The sequence below is a fragment of the Prinia subflava genome, chromosome 1, assembly GCF_021018805.1.
Source record: "Prinia subflava isolate CZ2003 ecotype Zambia chromosome 1, Cam_Psub_1.2, whole genome shotgun sequence".
Lineage (NCBI taxonomy): Eukaryota > Metazoa > Chordata > Aves > Passeriformes > Cisticolidae > Prinia > Prinia subflava.
This window is the reverse complement of record NC_086247.1, coordinates 131,196,690-131,215,460: the sequence shown is the minus strand read 5'-3', so window position 1 is coordinate 131,215,460 and position 18,771 is coordinate 131,196,690. Positions and strand designations below refer to the sequence as shown.

Here is an 18,771-nt window from a genome sequence, read left to right as displayed (position 1 = left end):
CAGCGGCAAAGCTCCGGCATGCCCAGTCCCATGGTACCGCTGTCCCTGCTCGGAACTGGGCATCTTCTGACCAGGGCAGCTCAAACTCCAGCTGCTCCCCAGGCATGAGCACAGCAGAACTGTGAGGTGAAGCATACATGAGAGGACATATTCTGCCTCCACTGCTGGATGAATACAGGGTGGCTCTGTAAGAGAGCATATTCTACCTGCTCAGTACCAAGGGGATCAAGTTCCCCGGTATAGTCCCTGGAGGAAATGGTTGCACTTTCTTAGCTGAGTGTGTGAACAGAGCTGTGCTTTCTGGTTCACTGTCAAGACTATTATCTGGAAGAGTGTGCATTCATTTAATTAAATAGTGAAGAATGTGTTTACTTAATTCTACTTTCTACTGCAAAAACATATGATAGTGGAAATTATGGATTCTGGTGTTTGCCAGGTCCCTGATACTCTTATGTGTTTTAGAATCTAGGCAATTAGAGAATTCATGTGGTAATTCCTCCATTATAATTTTCACGTTATTACATTTTCTTCTGAATTGTTTAGTCAAATTAATGGCATTGAGCTTTATTTCGGGTTTATTTAGCATACTTCTAAAGAGACTTATTAAACTACCAGTTTTTATCTCACTTAAGAACTGCCTTAATAACAACATTCAGGAAAGCTGGTTCATTGATATGGTGATAGCTCCAATTTTTATGTGTTGTGTTGTCAGGCTGCTTGTGATATAACAGAAAAGATCTACTCTTGGCTAGGGAGAGATGAGATGTGAAGTTTTCTCTGCTGGAGTGCATATGCCTTCAGACATCAAAGCTTTTAAAATTTCCCATACATCAGAATGGAAACTGGACATTTTATCACCTGGGGTGCTGCCTGCTCCCTACTGCTTTGTCTGCCCAGCAGCTCCCCAGGGCCGGAGCAAAAGCTGTTCACATCAGAAGCCAGAAGTGAAGGTATACTCCTGACTACAGCTGTGGGTGTCCACTGACAGTAAACAGATGCCAGGACAAAAAAAATCTAACCAACTAACAGGACAAAAAAAAAACCAACAGAAAAAAAACCACAACAAAAAAAACCCCAACCTGTTTTTCTTGGGAACTTTACTATGACAACTATCCTCATAAAAGCTGCTCTGTCTTGGGCAATTATAAACCAAGCACCTGCAGGAAACATTTCTTCATTCTTTAAAGGCTCTGACCTTCAACTTCAGATCTCTCTTCTCCTCCAGCATGTCATGGAAATAAGCTGTACTCATGGTCACTAACAGTCTGTATTATAATGACTCTTGTTATAAGATAGGATAGATTCTGGTTACAAAATGGGAGTGTGCACACACCCAATTTCTTTGTCATTAGTCTACAGCAACATGAGAAAGCTATGCACAACGAGCTCAGAGGCAGCTGCTACATGGGCTGCATAGAACTGGTCAGGGAGCAGCAGTGAGGAAGTCATGGCTGCCTCCTGCGGATGCTAAAGGGGTCTCTGAACAATGTCAGCTATGAGCAATGTCAGATATTAATTTGGTAGGGTGACATTTTTATTTATTTTTATTGGGTGATTATCCACTTGTGAGAAATACAGGCCAAGAGTTGGGTCTGGGAAAACAAATGATGTCTGGAATTTATCTTGATAAAATATAAAAGCAGATTTTGTTCCTTGGGCTAAAAGTTGTTGGCATAAGTATAAGATTGTGAGTTCCTTGGTTCTTTACTGCTTTAAGAAAAGAGAGAAAGAGAATTTTTACAGAAAAACCTAAAGTAGTGAAATAATAACTATGTACATGCAGAGAGAATTTGTGGATTAGGCTGGTAGGTACTTCTGCAAGATAGTCTTGCTGATTTTAGGTGTCATATGCATTACCTCAGTCAAAAAGCTGTTATCACAAGTGCTGCAGTAAATAACCCTCCCCATAGTTTGTCTGCTTGTTTCTAAGAGATCATCTGAGTTTCTTGCACTATTGAGGTCTAGAAAATGGAAAAAAGTGGGAGATAATCCTTTTAAAAACAAAGTACATGCTGAAGGAAGTCTCATTTTAATGTGCAGTCAGAAACAGCCCAAGTGCCATTGTCTATGCACAGGCCAAAGGCAGAGGAGGTGAAATATTTGGACACATGCTAAAGGCTATCTATGAAACTTCCAATTCAAATCCCAGCCAAATCTTCTCTGACTGGCTTAAGATAAATAAACACCCAACACTAATCAGCAAAGTTGCTGGGGTTTTCCAAATTTTTTTTAAATTGAACAATTCCATGTCTAAGTTCTTGTCCAATAGTTACTCCAAATTTTTTTACAATGTAGGTAAATTTGAATCCTGAGGATTCAAATTCTCAGCCCACACCTGAGTTTTCATGTTTGCCATCATAATTCTTAATCATCTGCCTCTGGTCAAATTTCTTTTATCGAGGCCTTTTTTAATTTATGTATTCATTGAGGATTTGCTGCACAATATGACAAATATCCATTGACTGTGCCATGTTCTCAACTTCATTGATCAGGCTTGATGAGATTGCTGTGCATCACTGTCCTTGGAGTTTCCTTTCATATCAACTGCTAACACGTGAGCTGCTCGCCTGGTCTGATGTGTAATTTAAATTACTATTTGACAATGGCATGCTGAGAGAGACATTAGAGCACGAAAGGGAGACAGGGAGAGAAACTGGCGAGGAAGCAAGTTAAGTAAATATATAAATATAAACATGCTTAGAACATTCATCTCTCATCTTGATTGCTTTTCAGGAAAGAGAATAGATATTAAGAAGCTTGCATGCTGCTATGAAAGTTTAAAGTGATAGCTTGGTCATGGACTAATACTGTGATGTTAAACAAATCTGTTGTCAACAGTCCTGCCATACATAGCAGGGGGGAGGTGTTAAATGATGGCCTCAAGTCCTGCTGCCGCTCTGTTCAGGGAAGGAGTCAACATCAAGGTGACTCAAGGTCTTTTCTACTCCCAGGCCCCTCAATTTCCCTTTGCAGTACTGGAAGGAACAAAAGAACAGGGATTTCTCCCCAAATTTGCCACCTCAGCAGCTGGTCCAGCTATGACTAGATTTTTTATTTCAAGTCAGAATAACTAATGATTAAATTTTCTTTGGAAAGGTGCAGTCTGAGCTGCAGTTTCATCATTGTTTCATGGCCATTTAAGCTGGGCTGTTGCTGACAGGAACCATTCCCTCCTCTCCTGTGTTTCAGCTCACACCTTCCTTCCCTTTCCCCTCTGCTGGCACTAGCACCCTTGCAGTCATGCCAAGGGCTGGAGAAGGGAACTGCTGCAACTGGAGCTGCAGTGGGCTTTGCTGGTTTCAGCTGGGCCAGCACATTGCTCTGCTTCTCTTCACTGCCCTGCAGGTGCCTCTGTGGGAGAAACAACAGGAGTGGGTTAAAGTGTGTGACCATCTCCCTCGGGGGCTTAAAACAACTGTGATTCACATCCCCCCAAAGCTTTCCAGGAAAAACAGGCCTCAGGAAAAAAGAATGTGTTGCCAGCTTTAGGTTAAATTCCCTTTCCTATCACAGATTGCTTACCTGACTTTGAACAGGTCATTTTAATCTCTGCTGTAGATTTCCTTCTCCAAAACAAAGACAAAGCAGTACTTTTATCTTTTGGAACACCACATCAGATGTTTTGAGGTGTGGAAGTGCCCAGGTACTCTGGGAATAGGAGCACAGAAAGACTTTTGATAGGTCTGCAAATATTTTTAAAGTGCTTCTGCCTCAAGCTTCTATTTTTAATTGCCATAATTGTAGACAGTACTTGTACTGCACAACTATGGTCTTTGTATCTTAACAGTAAGTATCCATGCTTTTGGCAAATCATTGGTATAATTGAATTCAGGGTATAAATCTGAGATATATGGCAAAAGATGGAAATTGTTTTTTCAGGCTTTAAAAAGCATTTTCACTGTGTTTCAAGTTTCAGTAACTTTTAGTAGCATCACTCAACAACAGAGTGAGCAAGCAGTCCATGGTGAAAACACCAGAACACATTTCACATGTAGTTACCTTTCATCAGTCATACCATAGCATTACTGGCTCCATCTGAGCCTGAACCTGATCTGAGGAGATTGATTCAAGCTCATCTGACCTGACATTGACATATTTTTACCAACAGAGCTAATGTGTGGTTTTGTTTGTGATCAGACCTATCACTTACAGGGCTTCAAACTAATATGCTTGTTTTAACACAGAGCAGACAGAGTGGTTGTTTGGACCACAACCACTTTTCCAGAAATGGGTGATAGTACTGCATCAATACTGTCATTGTGGTTCTCCATAGCCTAAAAAGCTCTGCTTGCAGCATAAGATTTGAAATGTTTATCCTTTGAAAAAATATATTTGGTGTAGCCATAACAAGTGGTAGAATATCCTTTTTGCCTCAGAATTTGAGATTAGAATGTCTATGTTTATAGCTAAAGGAGGATACCACTAGAAATAAATATTTAGTAAGGTGGTGATAAAATTACAAGGGCAGATCTTGATTCAAAAATAAGTCAGTCTTTTATTTACAAAACTCAAATGAGAGATTACAGAGTAGTTATTCTCAGATACATCATCCAACCCTGGCAATCTGATTCTAAAGGGCTGATTACCAGAAAGCACAGGTACCAGTACTTCTTACATATAAGGTGTCTGAAAGATGCTGGGACCAGGGATATTCAAAGTCACTGGCCTCCTTCTGAAACCACTTTACCACATACACTTTTTCTGACCTTGGAAACGCATTTCATTTCTCTACATTTAAGAGAGAAATCTTCCTGCATTTAGAAGACAGAAGGGATTAAGAACATAGATGCAAAGCTGCTCTAAGTTTATTGATATTTGCAGCTTTCAGAGATTTAATGGGTAGCACTATACAAAGGCAAAAAGTTCTTTACATTTCACTGAAGTGATTCATTTTTCAGCTGGCTGCACTGTTGTACTGCAAATCCTCAATGAGTGAGAATTTGCCAATTTGGAGAAACAAATGATTTAACTAAATGGTTTTTCAAAGGCAAACAGAAAAATTGGTACAACCTCATCATGGAGATAAATCTACATCAGGCTGAGTGCTTCATATTGATTAAGCTTATGTCAGCAAGGAATCAACTTGCTAATGCCATGAAAGGCACTTTTAAACTGAAATAAGAGTGTCTACACAAGGGATTAGTTTAATATTGGCATTCTTTTTCCCCAAATAAGACAAGCCTTTAAGTCCCATATCCCTAGTGCCATGCATTGTCAATTAAAAAAAAACCCAACTAATAGAAATGGCACAGCAGACATGGCAAAAAGCAATTAGTGCCTGTCCTTGGTACTCAAGAGTGCTACACTGGCTCACACGTAGGCTTGCTATGATTTGAAGCATCTTTAAGCCTGCTGCTATTGAACACAATATGTGGGAACATAAGTTTTGTCACGTTTTCATAATGTCCAAGCAATGCTAACTGACATAGCCCAGAGATGTGAGTTCAAGGCTGTGGTTTCATGGCAGCCTAATTTCTATGGCAGGCCAGCTGCCACTATGAAGTCACAAATACATTCCTGGTAAGAAGGAAGGAAAAGGTCTTCCAAACCAGTTTGGTGGATGCTTTTGCTTGCTATGGCAGCAGTGTGGATGAAGTTTAGGATGAGCTGCTCCTAACCCTTCTCTGCTGAAAGGAGGACCCAGACTTCCAGCTCTGAATTGCCATCATGTATGTACTTGGAAGAATGTAAGTGTAAGCACAGTGAAGACTTTTAAGTAAATATTTAAATCAGTCTGCATTTTTAAATAGTCATGATGTATTCAAAGAAGAAGCTTTACAAGTGTAAAAAAATATAGAAATAGATAGAAATAGAAACCACAATGGCTTTGCAGAAATACTAACTAATAATTATCCTAATAGGTAGGCTATATCTATCTAGCTATAATAAATGGCAGAGGAATAGACAATGTCCAAAAGAGTCACCATCAGCGAAGTATTTCCTGAGTTTTAAGAATGATTTCAACATTAACGGATATCAACACATAAAAGCTAGATGCTAGATACACCATACTTCTCCCTTTCCATCCTTTCCTAATGCTTTCTATTGAGTGTTCACATTTTTATGTATATCCTTCCTCATGAATTAAAGAGCTTCAAAAATTGAAGAATAATCATGAAATCTCTCTCACTTTCCAGGTAGAATATGTAAGGACGGGCATGACTGAACCTTGTTTGCAATGGTGTGACTACCACTGAGAGTCAAAGTGGGAAAAGGAGGTCTTTTCATCTGAAAATACAGAAGTACATAAGCATGCCAGAACCTTTCGGATATTACAGATTCAGTCAGCCAGATGCTGCAGTAGATGTATCTCCTGGATATGGGTTCATTCCCTTTGAGCTCGAGCCTGAGGTGTTACTGCAGTGGGATACAGCCGTAGTGAGCAGTGGCTGCTGAGACCAGCCAACCCTGACATGACTGGGATCAGGCTAGGATGACACTTTAAGACACGGAAGCAAATTCTTATAGGTTCTGTATTCAGCACGTGGACAGCTAAGGGGAACAGAAGACCCAGGACACTGAGGTGACATGGCTCATCCTCCTGGTCTTTAGTGCTGGGAACCCTCAGATACTTTTCTTAATGCCAGCAATACCATATGAAAGTATACAGAATCACAATAATCACCCCTGGAGATGGCAAATGTGTGGATTTCCATAGAAGAGTCCAAATCCAGTAAAAATGATGCAATCTAATTGGTCACCCATAAAAACAGATGTCACAAGGTCCAGAAGCAAAGAGTCCAGAGGTACCCACTGTCATGGGATAAGGTAATGTTCTGATAGGGATACTATGGAAGGAGAGACTGGAATATATTTGCAATTGGGCTAAACACTGTGGTTGCATATTTGGGGAATACAGAATGACAACCTGTGACAATAGGAAATTAATTCCATCATCCTGGAGGTAACAATCCCTACTGTGAACTTTGGGGGTTTTATGAAGTGTTCCTTTTTCTCCTCTTTGAAGACTGTGGGATCAGGCTAAGGATGGTTTATCAGGGGCCCACACAGGATATCAGAGTGCTGCAGTGTTGAGCAATTGCTGTGCAGCCAGGGTCAAAGAGTAGGGGAAATGCTATCTAGAAAAGTCAGCTGCAGAATTGGAAGAAGGTCCAGAATACTACTCCTGTCCATCCTTAAGATAATTCCTTTCATACAAACAACCTAAAATTTCCAAAACCAATTTCTTTCAAAATACTGCTGACCCCTCCTGTATGATGACAAATGTATTTAGGGGAGAAGTGCTTACAAGCAGATCCTTGTGGCACATTCCTTTCAGTCTTGCTGGGCATTCTGCCTCTGTTTACAGTGGTTAAATATTTAAAGCTATCTTTACAAAAAAAAAAAAAAAAAAAAAAAGGAAAATCCCAAAGATTTCTTCTAAAGGGAAAGTCAAGATTGTCCTTTAGCATGTACCAAGCCAGATTCCACTGAAAAAGGCAGATGCAGGCTGAGAATTACTCCTGCTCTGATCTCATCCTGCTCACTCTCTAAATAGCATTCACGGAAAATACACACACACCTAAAAGACACTGAAAAACAACTTTCCTCCAGTCTGTCTCCCCACCTCACACACACACAGCTTTTCAATTGGTGTATCTTGAAATAGTAATGCAGTAAATATGATCTGAATCTTATTTACATCAGTGGAAATGGGGAGTCATTTCTTTAAAAGGAATGTACTTGAAGCACAGCAAGAGCAGCATGAGGCCAGAAGTAAGAGCTCATCACATAATTTCTCCTTGCATCACAGCCTTATGAAGCTCTACTCCTTTCCCTTGTATCTGTGAAATCAGCAGGTCTACTCCTGGGAGTAAGGATTGCCATCTTAGGCCCTTAAATCAGCTTCTCTGTGTTTGAAGAACAAGAGAGAGTCTGTGTTTTCAGGCACTGTATGTAACTGTAGAAGAACTTGCTCAAGAAGGGGAAATAAAAAGAGAGTAAAAATGTTCGCATTCTCTGAACAAAATGAGCTGTGATCTGCAATTGCCCTTTTAAGAGTTGTGACTTTTTCTTGTTCTCCGGAAAACTTCTGGCAGCAGCAGCCAGGCTGCAGCCCTGCGCCTCTCACCCCAGAGCAGAACATGTCAAGGAAGGCAGGCAACATACGGCTTCAATTTGCAAGGGATCATCTACATTTCTTATGAACAGAAAAGAAAACCAAATCAAATCTCCTCATACTCCATCTATCTTGAATAAACAGCATTAAGGAAAAAATGCTGTGGGTACTGGGGGGAAGAGACTCTTTGTAGTCTGCTTTGACTGTGCATACCGCTTCTCCTCATGCCTCTTTAAAAGACATAAAATCCTTTTAATGGGGGCCTGACTTACACCAGTGCTGGCCAAAAATTGCTCTTTATTCCTAGCCTATGCTACCTGGTAGAACATTCACGTTACAATAGGTATCACTCAGCAGGAATAAATTTTATTTCTCTTGTTACCACAACCCCCAAATAGAAATGAAAGTACAATTTTTAACCGAAACTGACAATTGCAAACTAATGTAGCCAAATAATAAAAGACATATAGCAAGGCAAGTGGGATGAATTTGAGGGTAAGCTGACCTGGGCCACCCAATGGTCAGAGAATTACTTGGTAACTTGTCAAATGCTTGTTAATAACAACTGCCTCTGCACTGAGGTGACTTTCTGAGCACTTGGATGTACAGCCTTGAGACCCTTTGCTGCAAAAAGTATTCTGGCTGCTGACTGCACCATCCCTAAGGTTTGTGTTCAGCTCTTACTGATTTTCTTTGCCAATCACTGCATGTGTTATTTTTGTCAGCACAGGCATACTTCCAAGAGTCTTCTAGATGTTCCAAGAAATGTTGAAGGCAGATTTTAAATTTTAAGGATTTGTTCTTCTGGCAAGACTGCATCTGTGAGGCGCTATGCCCATGGCCCTGAGGCAGATGGCTGTCATTGGCATGTTGCAAATGGAAAGGTATCTTACCATGCAACTGTAAAAGCTGCTTGGGATACTTCTCCGGGTACTTTGTCTCCAGAATTTTGGTTTGTAGACCTCATTGTCAACTTCTAGGGTCAAACACCATACTTTAAGGAGTATGTATTATCTGGATTAAGGATTTTATCATCCAAAATATATGGTAGTTTGAATATGGCCATGTAGGGGTGTACCTTATTTCATCTTACAGTTTGGGATGAATGACACTGTAATAATCTCTCCTCCATTTCACTGCATTTAGAATCTTTGTGCTCATTCTTCTTAATTTCACTGCTTTTACAATCTTTGTACTGATTCTTCAGCAAGTGTCTCTGTCTGTGCATTGTGAGGACTTGATGTGATGTATACTGCCAGTACTCAGAGGTGAAATGAGACCCACCTGAGATGAGACTCTGTACGACTCATGTGGAAACTCCCAAGAAACTTCATTAATTTAGTATACACATTATTGCCCATCCAGATTACATATTTTAATCCTTCTCTCTACCCAAATCTCAAAAATGTTTTCTTTCCATACAGAACTAATTGCTCTGCACACAAAAAATATTAACTGTTCTTATCAGCCAAGATTCATGCTCAACATAGGACAAAATTCAACTTTTAACTTATCTTACTGAATTATGGTTATCTTACTTTTAACCCTTTATTTGACATCTAAATAATGAAACCTCGAATCAACTAAAAACCTAATTATTTTAGCATAACTTTTGCTTTAATTTGGTGGACAAACATAATCCGTGTTATCATCTCAGTTTACATTTTATATATTTGGGTGCTCATTAGCCTTTCTACATGCACATTTGTACTTATATTTAGGTTCTCTGTATATAACATAGGTCTGTGAGATAAAGCTGAATAATTTCCTCTAGGGAAACAAGTTTTCCTTAAGTGCTGTGGAATGGAAGATTTCACTCTATCCTATTTCTGCCAGTCACACAGAGGAAAACAAGAAAATCCTGTGATAACTTTTTGCATTATTTCTTTCCAAAATTAAAGATTTACATAACTATTTTTTTTTCAAATAATCCCCCATCTCCCATAACAAGTAAAGCAAGCACAAACCAGCACTCTAAGGATGGTATTGGTACATAAAGTATGTAAGAGGACAAAATTTATATTCTGCCTACCTGCCAGAGTTTTAAGTTCCCCCAATGGCTACTATATCTAGTAACATCTGCATATTGTTTTGAAGTAAAAGCTGAAATTCCTTTTTATTATTATTTAATGCCCAAATGTTTGTTTCTTTTAGAATGGAAGATTGTCTTTCCGTGGCAAGGGGGAAGAGTGCCTGTGCTTTAAGAAATACACTGTGTCTTCATAAGAACATGATTACTGTCATATTGACCCAAGCAAAGGTGGCATCCAGTTCAGTCTCCTCTCTCCAACTCTCTCCTATGATGGACACCTAAAGAACCATTAAAAGAACAAGGGAGACACACAGGAATAATTTCCTGTGGCTATGATGTGCAGTACTGGGCTTGCATGAAGAAGTGGTATATTTTGTTGGACCAAGACATACAAGTGGAAAAATAAGACAGATTTTTGGTCACACTTTTCTGTGGGTTAGAATCACCTTTCCATTAAGAGCAGTTGTAGCTTTAGAATAGAGAGGACATTGATGATGTTATGATGGGAAAAAATAGCATTTATTAGCCAAGCAAAAAGGAGAGAACATTATCTTATAGTCTGTTGATTTGGAGAGGGGAAAGTGGGAGGGCAGTGTTGCTTGTTGAAGGAGGAGGAAATTATAGTGAACTATCAGACCAGCATCTCTACTGAGTCCACAGTTTTGGGCAGTTAGGAAACCTAGTTCCTGTGAGCACTTCTGTGGGACAAATTCTGTAGTTTCCCTTAAGGATCTGAAAGGAGTGGGAGAATGTCTGATTTGTGAGAAAGACTGTCACAAACAGCACAGTGGTTTGTTTGGTCTATGAAGATGGCCTCTGGGAGTTCATGCTGGAGCTGAGTGGTCATTTCCAGCAGTAGAACTACAAGGAATGTAGCTGTGCACTGGATGAAGTACAGCCCTGGAACATCAAATGGAAGACCAGAGTATGCTGGTGATTTGATAGCAGCGGGTGTTCATTGCTGTAATAGTGGATGGGCATCAAAACACATCTTGCATTTCTTGCTCAGGCATGGTTTAAACTGATCTGGTGTTTTGGGCCACAAAGGATTATGCTGTAATGATGAGTTTTGTGGTTTGGGGTGTTTGAAATGTAGGACAAGTGCTTCTGGGAAGATTCTTTCCACACAGGATTTTCTTCTGTTATGTGAAAAATCATTAAACAGTTAAAATCAGCACGTCCTAGAAACTTTTCTGAACTTACCAGCTCTCAACCCTTGATCTTCTCCCCAAAAAACTACCTCCATCCCAATTCTACTTTTCTTTTTGAGCTGGTCTTACTGATGCATCTGAACTTGAAGTAGTTTTTCTCAAGCTGCATTTAGCTTTTAGCTAGTTACTGCATTTAGATAGTTACTGCTTCAGAACCAAAAGAGAAAAAAATTGGCTTGTTAATCAAAAACTGTAGCTGGTTTTCCTTCTGTACTGGTTGGGCTGAAAAAATCTATTCTGTACATTACAAACCTTATCTGTATACACTGGCCTTTCTCCTAGAACAATCTTCTCAGTTATTAGAGATAGTGTTTTTCAGTTTGAGAAGTGTTTCCTTAATATTTCAAATGCAGATCCCAATAGGTAGAATTTCAACCAACTGATGATACACTTAGACATCTTAATTACCTCTCCTGGATTGTGTGATGTGTTCCCACGTCTAAAGAGGACAGGCAGAAAGCAAAGAAGGCTTCCCAAGACCAGTCAGAAATTCTCACTCATTGTGTATGAGAAAGAGCATAGATAATACTTATTCCAATCTAAAGAACCAGTTCAGTCTTTTTAAGATAAACAGAGGAATAATTGTGCTATTTAGGACTGAATACAAATAGGTTTTGTGCTAGAAAGAAGTTAGTAATTTTAACTACTGATGTAGATCTGAAGAGAAAAATCTGTAGCTTCAAACTATAAATACAATATTTAAGGAATCAAAACAGTTCAGCAGGAGATGGAAAAAGGTATTTGTGCATATCATTTTTGAACTGTGGTCCTCTGAGAAGAGAGTTCTCAACAGAACTCAATGAACTTCAGTAAACGAGGACATCAGCAATCGACATTTTTTAAGGATGTGCAATTTCTAAACATGATCCCACTCCTGCAGTCGTTACACAGCATAGATTTTGCTATTAATTAGTTTGAATGTGGGACAGCACTGCTGGGAGAAAGAAAGTGGCCTAAATAGCATGGTCCAAATTTTATCTGTAGCTATCCAAGAAATACGGATGTCTTTTATTAACCCTTGCCACCTCTGACAGCTAGAAATAACTGCTGGAGCTGTCTTACTACTAGTGGATTTTTGGAGCTCAATTAACATGTAAGGCTGAAAGGGTGGGAGCATGCTGCAGAGAAGGAAGACAGCTGTGGGAGAAGTCCCATGCCTGGTTCAGCTCCGAATGGCAGAATCAACATTCGGACAAATATGAGAACATTTGCACAGACGACAGAGAGCCTTAATTACTGAATGTCTGGAGAACAGGGCAGGGTTCTTCCCTCCAGGAGCAGACTTTATTATTCTTATTCAGTTCCAATGAGTACAGTAAATCCCCTATTCAGCCTTCATGGTTTTTCTGGACTATGCATTTTGGGAAGGCCAACAGGACCTCCATTCTCTTTGTGCAATGGGGCTTCAGGCATGCAAAAATGGTCACTGCTGGCGGTCACTGTATGCTCATTCACCTCCTCCCCAGAATACAGCAAGAATTTCAAAAACCTGACAGGAGGTATTGCATGTCACACAGCATTCGACTTGAGTCACACTGGAATGGTTGCCCACTAGGCAGAGGGAGGAAGGAAAACGGGAAAGCCGTATTGGGATTATTTTCGTACGTCGGGCTGCTGCTGTGAACACGGTGGGAGGAAGGCGCAGATAACACACCGGCAATAATAGCTCGGTAGCGAGTTACTTGAAGTGTCTCTGGGGAGAGGCGAGTTTCGGCCACTCCAGCATCACCGTGTGCGCGATGTGCCCCATCGCGGGCTGTGCCCTCAACGCCGTGCGGCTCCGGCCCGCGCCTCCAGTGACCGCAGCGTGCCTTCCCCACTCCAGACCCGCAGAGACAGCCCGACTGCGCACTGCTCCCCGCAGCAGAGTCCTGGCAGTGCCGCGGAGCCCTCCGCCAATCCTGCCCTTTGCTATGTGCCAAACATCGATTTCCCGGCCCGGGATTAGCCCGGCTGCTTGCACGGCGTGGGCACCGAGAGTTACGGGCCCTGGCCCAGTCCGGGTGCGCCGCTCAACAGCTTCAACAATCGTCATCACCGGGGAATCCAAAAACACCCCCGGGACAGCCGGGGCCGGCGCGCTGCCGACCGACCCGACCCGGCCCGGCCCCGTCCCGTCCCCCCGATCCCCCCGCGGCGGGGCCCCTTCCCCAGCGCCGCCCCCGCCGCCTTTGTGCGCGGCGCGGGGCAGCCCCGGCCCGCCTGCGCCCGCCCCCGGGTGAGGCGTTGGGAGACGGTCCCTTACGCAGAAAGTTCGGCGTCGGTTTCAAGGCTCCTCCCTCCGGTGGAGCAGACTGCGGGGCGCCTGGAAACCGGTCGGAGGGAGCGCGGCGCGGCGAGGCGAGGGGCGCGGGCTCGAGGGGCCGGCACAAATGGTCAGGCGGCGGCGGCGGAGGAGGCGGCGGCGGCGGTAGTCGGAGGCGCGGCGGACGCTGCCGCCGGTGCGGGCAGAGCTGCGCGCTGCGCTCCGCGGCCGCGCAAGTGGCGGCCGGGGCTGCCCCGTCCCTGCCCGCTGCTCCCTTCATGAGTCGCAGGTTCGGGCCGGGAGGAGGAGCAGCGGCGGCGGCGGCGGCGGGGCGGCGGGAGCCCGGCAGGGCAGGCGGCACCGAGTGAGCATGGCCGAGCGGCGCGGGCCGGCGGTGAGCGGCGGCGGGGAAGTTGGCGGCGGCCGGTGCCCGCGGCTGCCGCTGCTGCTGGCGCTGCTGTGGGCGGCGGCGCTGCCGGCCGGGGGGCAGCTGCCGGCGTCGCAGTACAACGGCGAGCGGGGCATCTCCATCCCCGACCACGGCTACTGCCAGCCCATCTCCATCCCTCTCTGCACTGACATCGCCTACAACCAGACCATCATGCCCAACCTGCTGGGCCACACCAACCAGGAGGACGCGGGGCTGGAGGTGCACCAGTTCTACCCGCTGGTGAAGGTGCAGTGCTCGGCCGAGCTCAAGTTCTTCCTCTGCTCCATGTACGCGCCGGTGTGCACCGTGCTGGAGCAGGCCCTGCCGCCCTGCCGCTCCCTCTGCGAGCGGGCCCGCCAGGGCTGCGAGGCCCTCATGAACAAGTTCGGCTTCCAGTGGCCCGACACGCTGCGCTGCGAAAAGTTCCCGGTGCACGGGGCCGGCGAGCTGTGCGTGGGGCAGAACGCCTCCGAGCGCGGCACCCCCACGCCCGCGCTGCGCCCCGAGAGCTGGACCAGCAACCCGCACCGCGGGGGCGCCGGCGGCGGGGGCCCGGGGCCCGGCGAGCCCCGCGGGCGCTTCACCTGCCCGCGGGCGCTGAAGGTGCCCTCCTACCTGAACTACCGCTTCCTGGGAGAGAAGGACTGCGGGGCGCCCTGCGAGCCCGGCCGCCTCTACGGGCTCATGTACTTCGGGCCCGAGGAGCTGCGTTTCTCCCGCACCTGGATCGGCATCTGGTCCGTGCTCTGCTGTGCCTCCACCCTCTTCACCGTCCTCACCTACTTGGTGGACATGAAGCGATTCAGCTACCCCGAGCGGCCCATCATCTTCCTCTCGGGCTGCTACACGGCGGTGGCCGTGGCCTACATCGCCGGCTTCCTCCTGGAGGAAAGGGTGGTCTGCAACGAGCGCTTTGCCGAGGACGGTTCCCGCACCGTGGCGCAGGGCACGAAGCGGGAGGGCTGCACCATCCTCTTCATGATGCTCTACTTCTTTGGCATGGCCAGCTCCATCTGGTGGGTCATCCTCTCCCTTACCTGGTTCCTCGCTGCTGGCATGAAGTGGGGCCATGAGGCCATTGAGGCCAACTCCCAGTACTTTCATCTGGCCGCCTGGGCCGTGCCGGCCATCAAGACCATCACCATCCTTGCCCTGGGACAAGTGGATGGGGACGTTCTCAGCGGCGTTTGCTTTGTGGGCATCAACAACGTGGATGCCCTGAGGGGGTTCGTGCTGGCCCCCTTGTTCGTCTACCTGTTCATCGGCACCTCTTTCCTGCTGGCTGGCTTTGTGTCCCTCTTCAGGATCCGGACCATCATGAAGCATGACGGCACCAAGACAGAAAAGCTGGAGAAGCTCATGGTGAGGATAGGCATCTTCAGCGTCCTCTACACGGTGCCGGCCACCATCGTCATTGCCTGCTATTTTTATGAGCAAGCTTTTAGGGAACAGTGGGAGAGGAGCTGGGTCACGCAGAGCTGTAAGAGCTATGCCATTCCCTGCCCCAACAACCACAGCAGCCACCACCCGCCCATGAGCCCTGACTTCACTGTCTTCATGATCAAGTATCTCATGACTTTAATCGTGGGCATCACCTCGGGCTTCTGGATCTGGTCTGGGAAAACCCTCAACTCCTGGAGGAAGTTTTACACCAGGCTCACCAACAGCAAGCAGGGTGAGACCACGGTCTGAGACCCCTGCTTGCCAGGCTAGGGAGATGCGGGAGGACTGAGGCTCTGCCTCAGGAAGCAGCTCCTTATCCAGCCCAGGCAAACTTTTGGGACTGCGAGTGGCTTCCGCAGGCGGCGGGGAGCGGAGGACGAGCCCGGGGGAGCCCAGTGCCTGGGATCTCCGGGCTCAGCCCTCCTCATGCCGCTCGGGCTGTCTCCTGTAGGAACTGAACGCACTGTCAGGTTGGGGGAGAGGGATGTAAATAGCCTCTGTAAGATTTTGTAAGTATATTTGTATTTAAATTACAAAAAAACTCACTTTTTTAATTATTTAGGACACTTCTAACCTGTTTGTGGATTTCACTTCCTTGCCTCCCCCTCCTCTTTTTTCTTATTTAAAGAAAAAAAAAAAGCTTTGGATTTTTATTTCATAGGCCAGGATGGGAAAAGCTGCCGGTAAGAGAACTGAAAACAAACCCCATTCTTCTCCTCCGCACAGATTTTGTAATGGCTTTGCTTGGAATTTCAGCTGTACGAGCAGGAGGGCGCGGAGCCGGGGGCGCCTCCTGACCCGGGCTGGGTCCCGGGCCCGGCCCGGCCTCGGCCCGCCCGCGGTAGCGTGGAGGTGGGGATGGGGAGGAGCCCGGCCCGGCTGGGAGCTCGGACCCCCGCCCGGTGCTGTAGGGAGGACGGAGAACCGCCGGGGCATGGCGCAGGGACGGCGCTGCCCGCAGCCCGGCCCCGCCGGCCTTTCCGGGGGCACGGACAGAGCCCTGCTCGGGGCGGGCCGCTCTGTGCAGCCAGAGCCCCTCGGGGTTCCCGGGGCTGGGGCCGCCGCCCGCCCTCGGCCGCGCTTGCAGGGTCTGGCCGTGCCGCGCAGGGCTCGGGAGGAGCCGGCCCGGTTCGCTACGAGTTGGGGTTCACAACAGCCTGCACCTGTAGTACCTCCGATGGCTCCGGAGGTGGATGGCGACAGAGAGACGCCGAAATTCCCTCCTGCTGGGGTTTTTTCCTAAGCCCACTTTCCAGTCCGGGGTGCTCCCACCGCCGCCTGCCCCGGTCCCTCCCGCCGGGCTGCTGCCGGCTGGGGTCAGCAGGATCAGGAAATACGGGCTCCGTGAAAAGAGCTTCATCGGAATAAAACGCAGCATTCACTTCGGGGCTTTTGTTTGTTTCCTCCCTGCCCCCTAGTTACATTCATACACCGGCACTTCATATGGGAAACATTGGAGCCATTGCCATTCCTCTGAATTTTAATTCATTGAGATTTAAATCACACATTATGAGGGTGTGATGATTTTTGCCAGTAGTAAAAACAATAGAAAGGAAAACAGAAAAGCAGAATGCTTAAGCACTGTGGTGAGATGTGAGACCTGAAAGAGCCTCTGCTGTCTTTTTTCGCCTTTTTCGGTGTCGAAATAACATTGCACACTGCAAGGATAAGATACCATGTGTGCAGTGTATCTACTGCCTTGTGTGCTGCTGGGTGTGTGGGATTGTGCTTCTAACACATAACAAAAGTTAAAGACGAAATTGTAACTTTCGACAGATGCATTTGAATATGTAGATCTCTGTATGAAAAACAGCAGAATGCTTCTCTCCCGATTGTATTGTTTTAAACTTTTTTTTTATATTACAAATGCCTGTATTTAGGTTCATAAACATTATCTATGGCTACCATACCCTGAAATGCAAAATTATTTTAATTTGGTATGCATTTATTTCTGTTCGTTATCACAAGATCATCTATATTTATAGAGGAATAGAAATTTATATATATTAAATACCATATTTTTAATTTCTCTGAAATAAATTGAGGTTTTGTACAAAAGTATCTTGTCCTTTTATGTATTCCTCTAACTCCTACTGTGTGAAAGCAGTGTTTATACTACAAGATGTGTGGGATTCCTTTTTTCTTATGTTGAGTTCACAGTAACAAGCTGGAATTCAGTGCAGGAATTCATTGTGCATTTTGGTTTTTATCTCTGGGCCGGTCTAGATTAATCCTTCAAAAGAAGTAATGTAAACTGTTCAAGATCTCTGACAGGGTATGGTCAGTGGTATGAAACCCAAGAAGAGATCTGCTATATGGCAGGAGAAAAAAGAAGATCACCAGTTCTTTTTTGGTGGATTTGGTGGCGGTTTCTTGTTTGTGGGTGGGTTTTTTTTGTTTTTATTTTATTTTATAGTTTACAGAAAAGGGTTCTCTCAACTTAGCCTTTCTTCTTATTTTCCTTTATTAAAGTAAAAAAACCTCAGTGCTTTAAATGACACTCAAATTATATCGCAATATTGTCAGAACATTTTAATGAGTAAAATAGTTTTATTTTTCTGAATTTGGACTGTTTGGTTAATCCAGAGTTAAATGTTAATGAAAGTATTTCAGCTTTATGGAAAGTACACACATTCTTTGACCTTACAACACAACAACACAATACATTTTTTTCTTTTTCTTTTTTTTTTCTTTTTTTTTTTGTAATTCATTGTTTGAAGTGCCATTTGGTAAGTGTGGATTTATTAGGAAAGACTAGTTAATTATTAAACTTGATTTTTGATTTTTAGTATTATAAGCTAGTGTAAAGCATTTCATTCTGTAGATCTGGAGGCAGATACAAATGATTTTTGGCTTGTTTACTTTTTTCAAATCGTGATGTATAAACAGCCATAGAGAAGTAAGGGAAGCTTAACAAAATTTCTCTAAGGTGAGACAAGGGGGAAGGGTTTTCTTGTTACTTTAAAATTTGCTCTACACAAACATAGTTCCTGCTTTCTCAGATATTTAGACATTTTTTCAAGCTTTTTTTCCTCCTTTTTGAGGGTTGGGGGTGTGTTTTAGCATTTAGAATTGTGCTGGTCTGCACTCTTCTAATGACCTGAAGTACAAGCCATTCACTTTCAGTTGCAATGGAATTCGTTTTCATCAGTGTATAATTACATTTCAGCCGTTTTGGCTGATCTGTTTGCTTGCAACAATGTATGTATGATGTATGATTTATTTATGGGGGGGAGAACACATTTTATTTGTAACAGATGTTGTGTTTATGGTAAAGATGGGAAGACCAATTTTTAAAAATACTTCTCAGAAATTAATAATGGAATTTTTTTCTACAAGAAGTAAAATGTC

The 18,771-nt window shown here is 44.6% G+C and overlaps 2 protein-coding genes across 2 annotated transcripts in view; both read left to right on the top strand.

Annotated features, from left to right (window-relative positions):
* The window catches only part of CDK14 (cyclin dependent kinase 14), a 340,143-nt gene extending 329,790 nt beyond the window's left edge, over nt 1–10,353 (top strand). Inside the window, exon 15 of the mRNA XM_063412536.1 lies at nt 10,214–10,353. The gene's annotated coding sequence lies outside the window, so the exon portion shown is untranslated. The remainder of the gene's footprint in view (nt 1–10,213) is intronic.
* Nucleotides 10,354–13,778: 3,425 nt separating this feature from the next.
* Nucleotides 13,779–17,481, top strand: FZD1 (frizzled class receptor 1). The gene has a single exon (XM_063412514.1). The coding sequence runs from the start codon at nt 13,918–13,920 to the stop codon at nt 15,667–15,669; it is 1,752 nt and encodes a 583-aa protein (XP_063268584.1). The 5' UTR covers nt 13,779–13,917; the 3' UTR covers nt 15,670–17,481.
* The last annotated feature ends 1,290 nt before the right edge of the window (nt 17,482–18,771 follow it).

Coding starts and splice junctions, on each gene's coding strand:
- FZD1 (XM_063412514.1), top strand. CDS start 13,918: ATGGCCGAGCGGCGCGGGCCGGCGGTGAGCGGCGGCGGGGAAGTTGGC.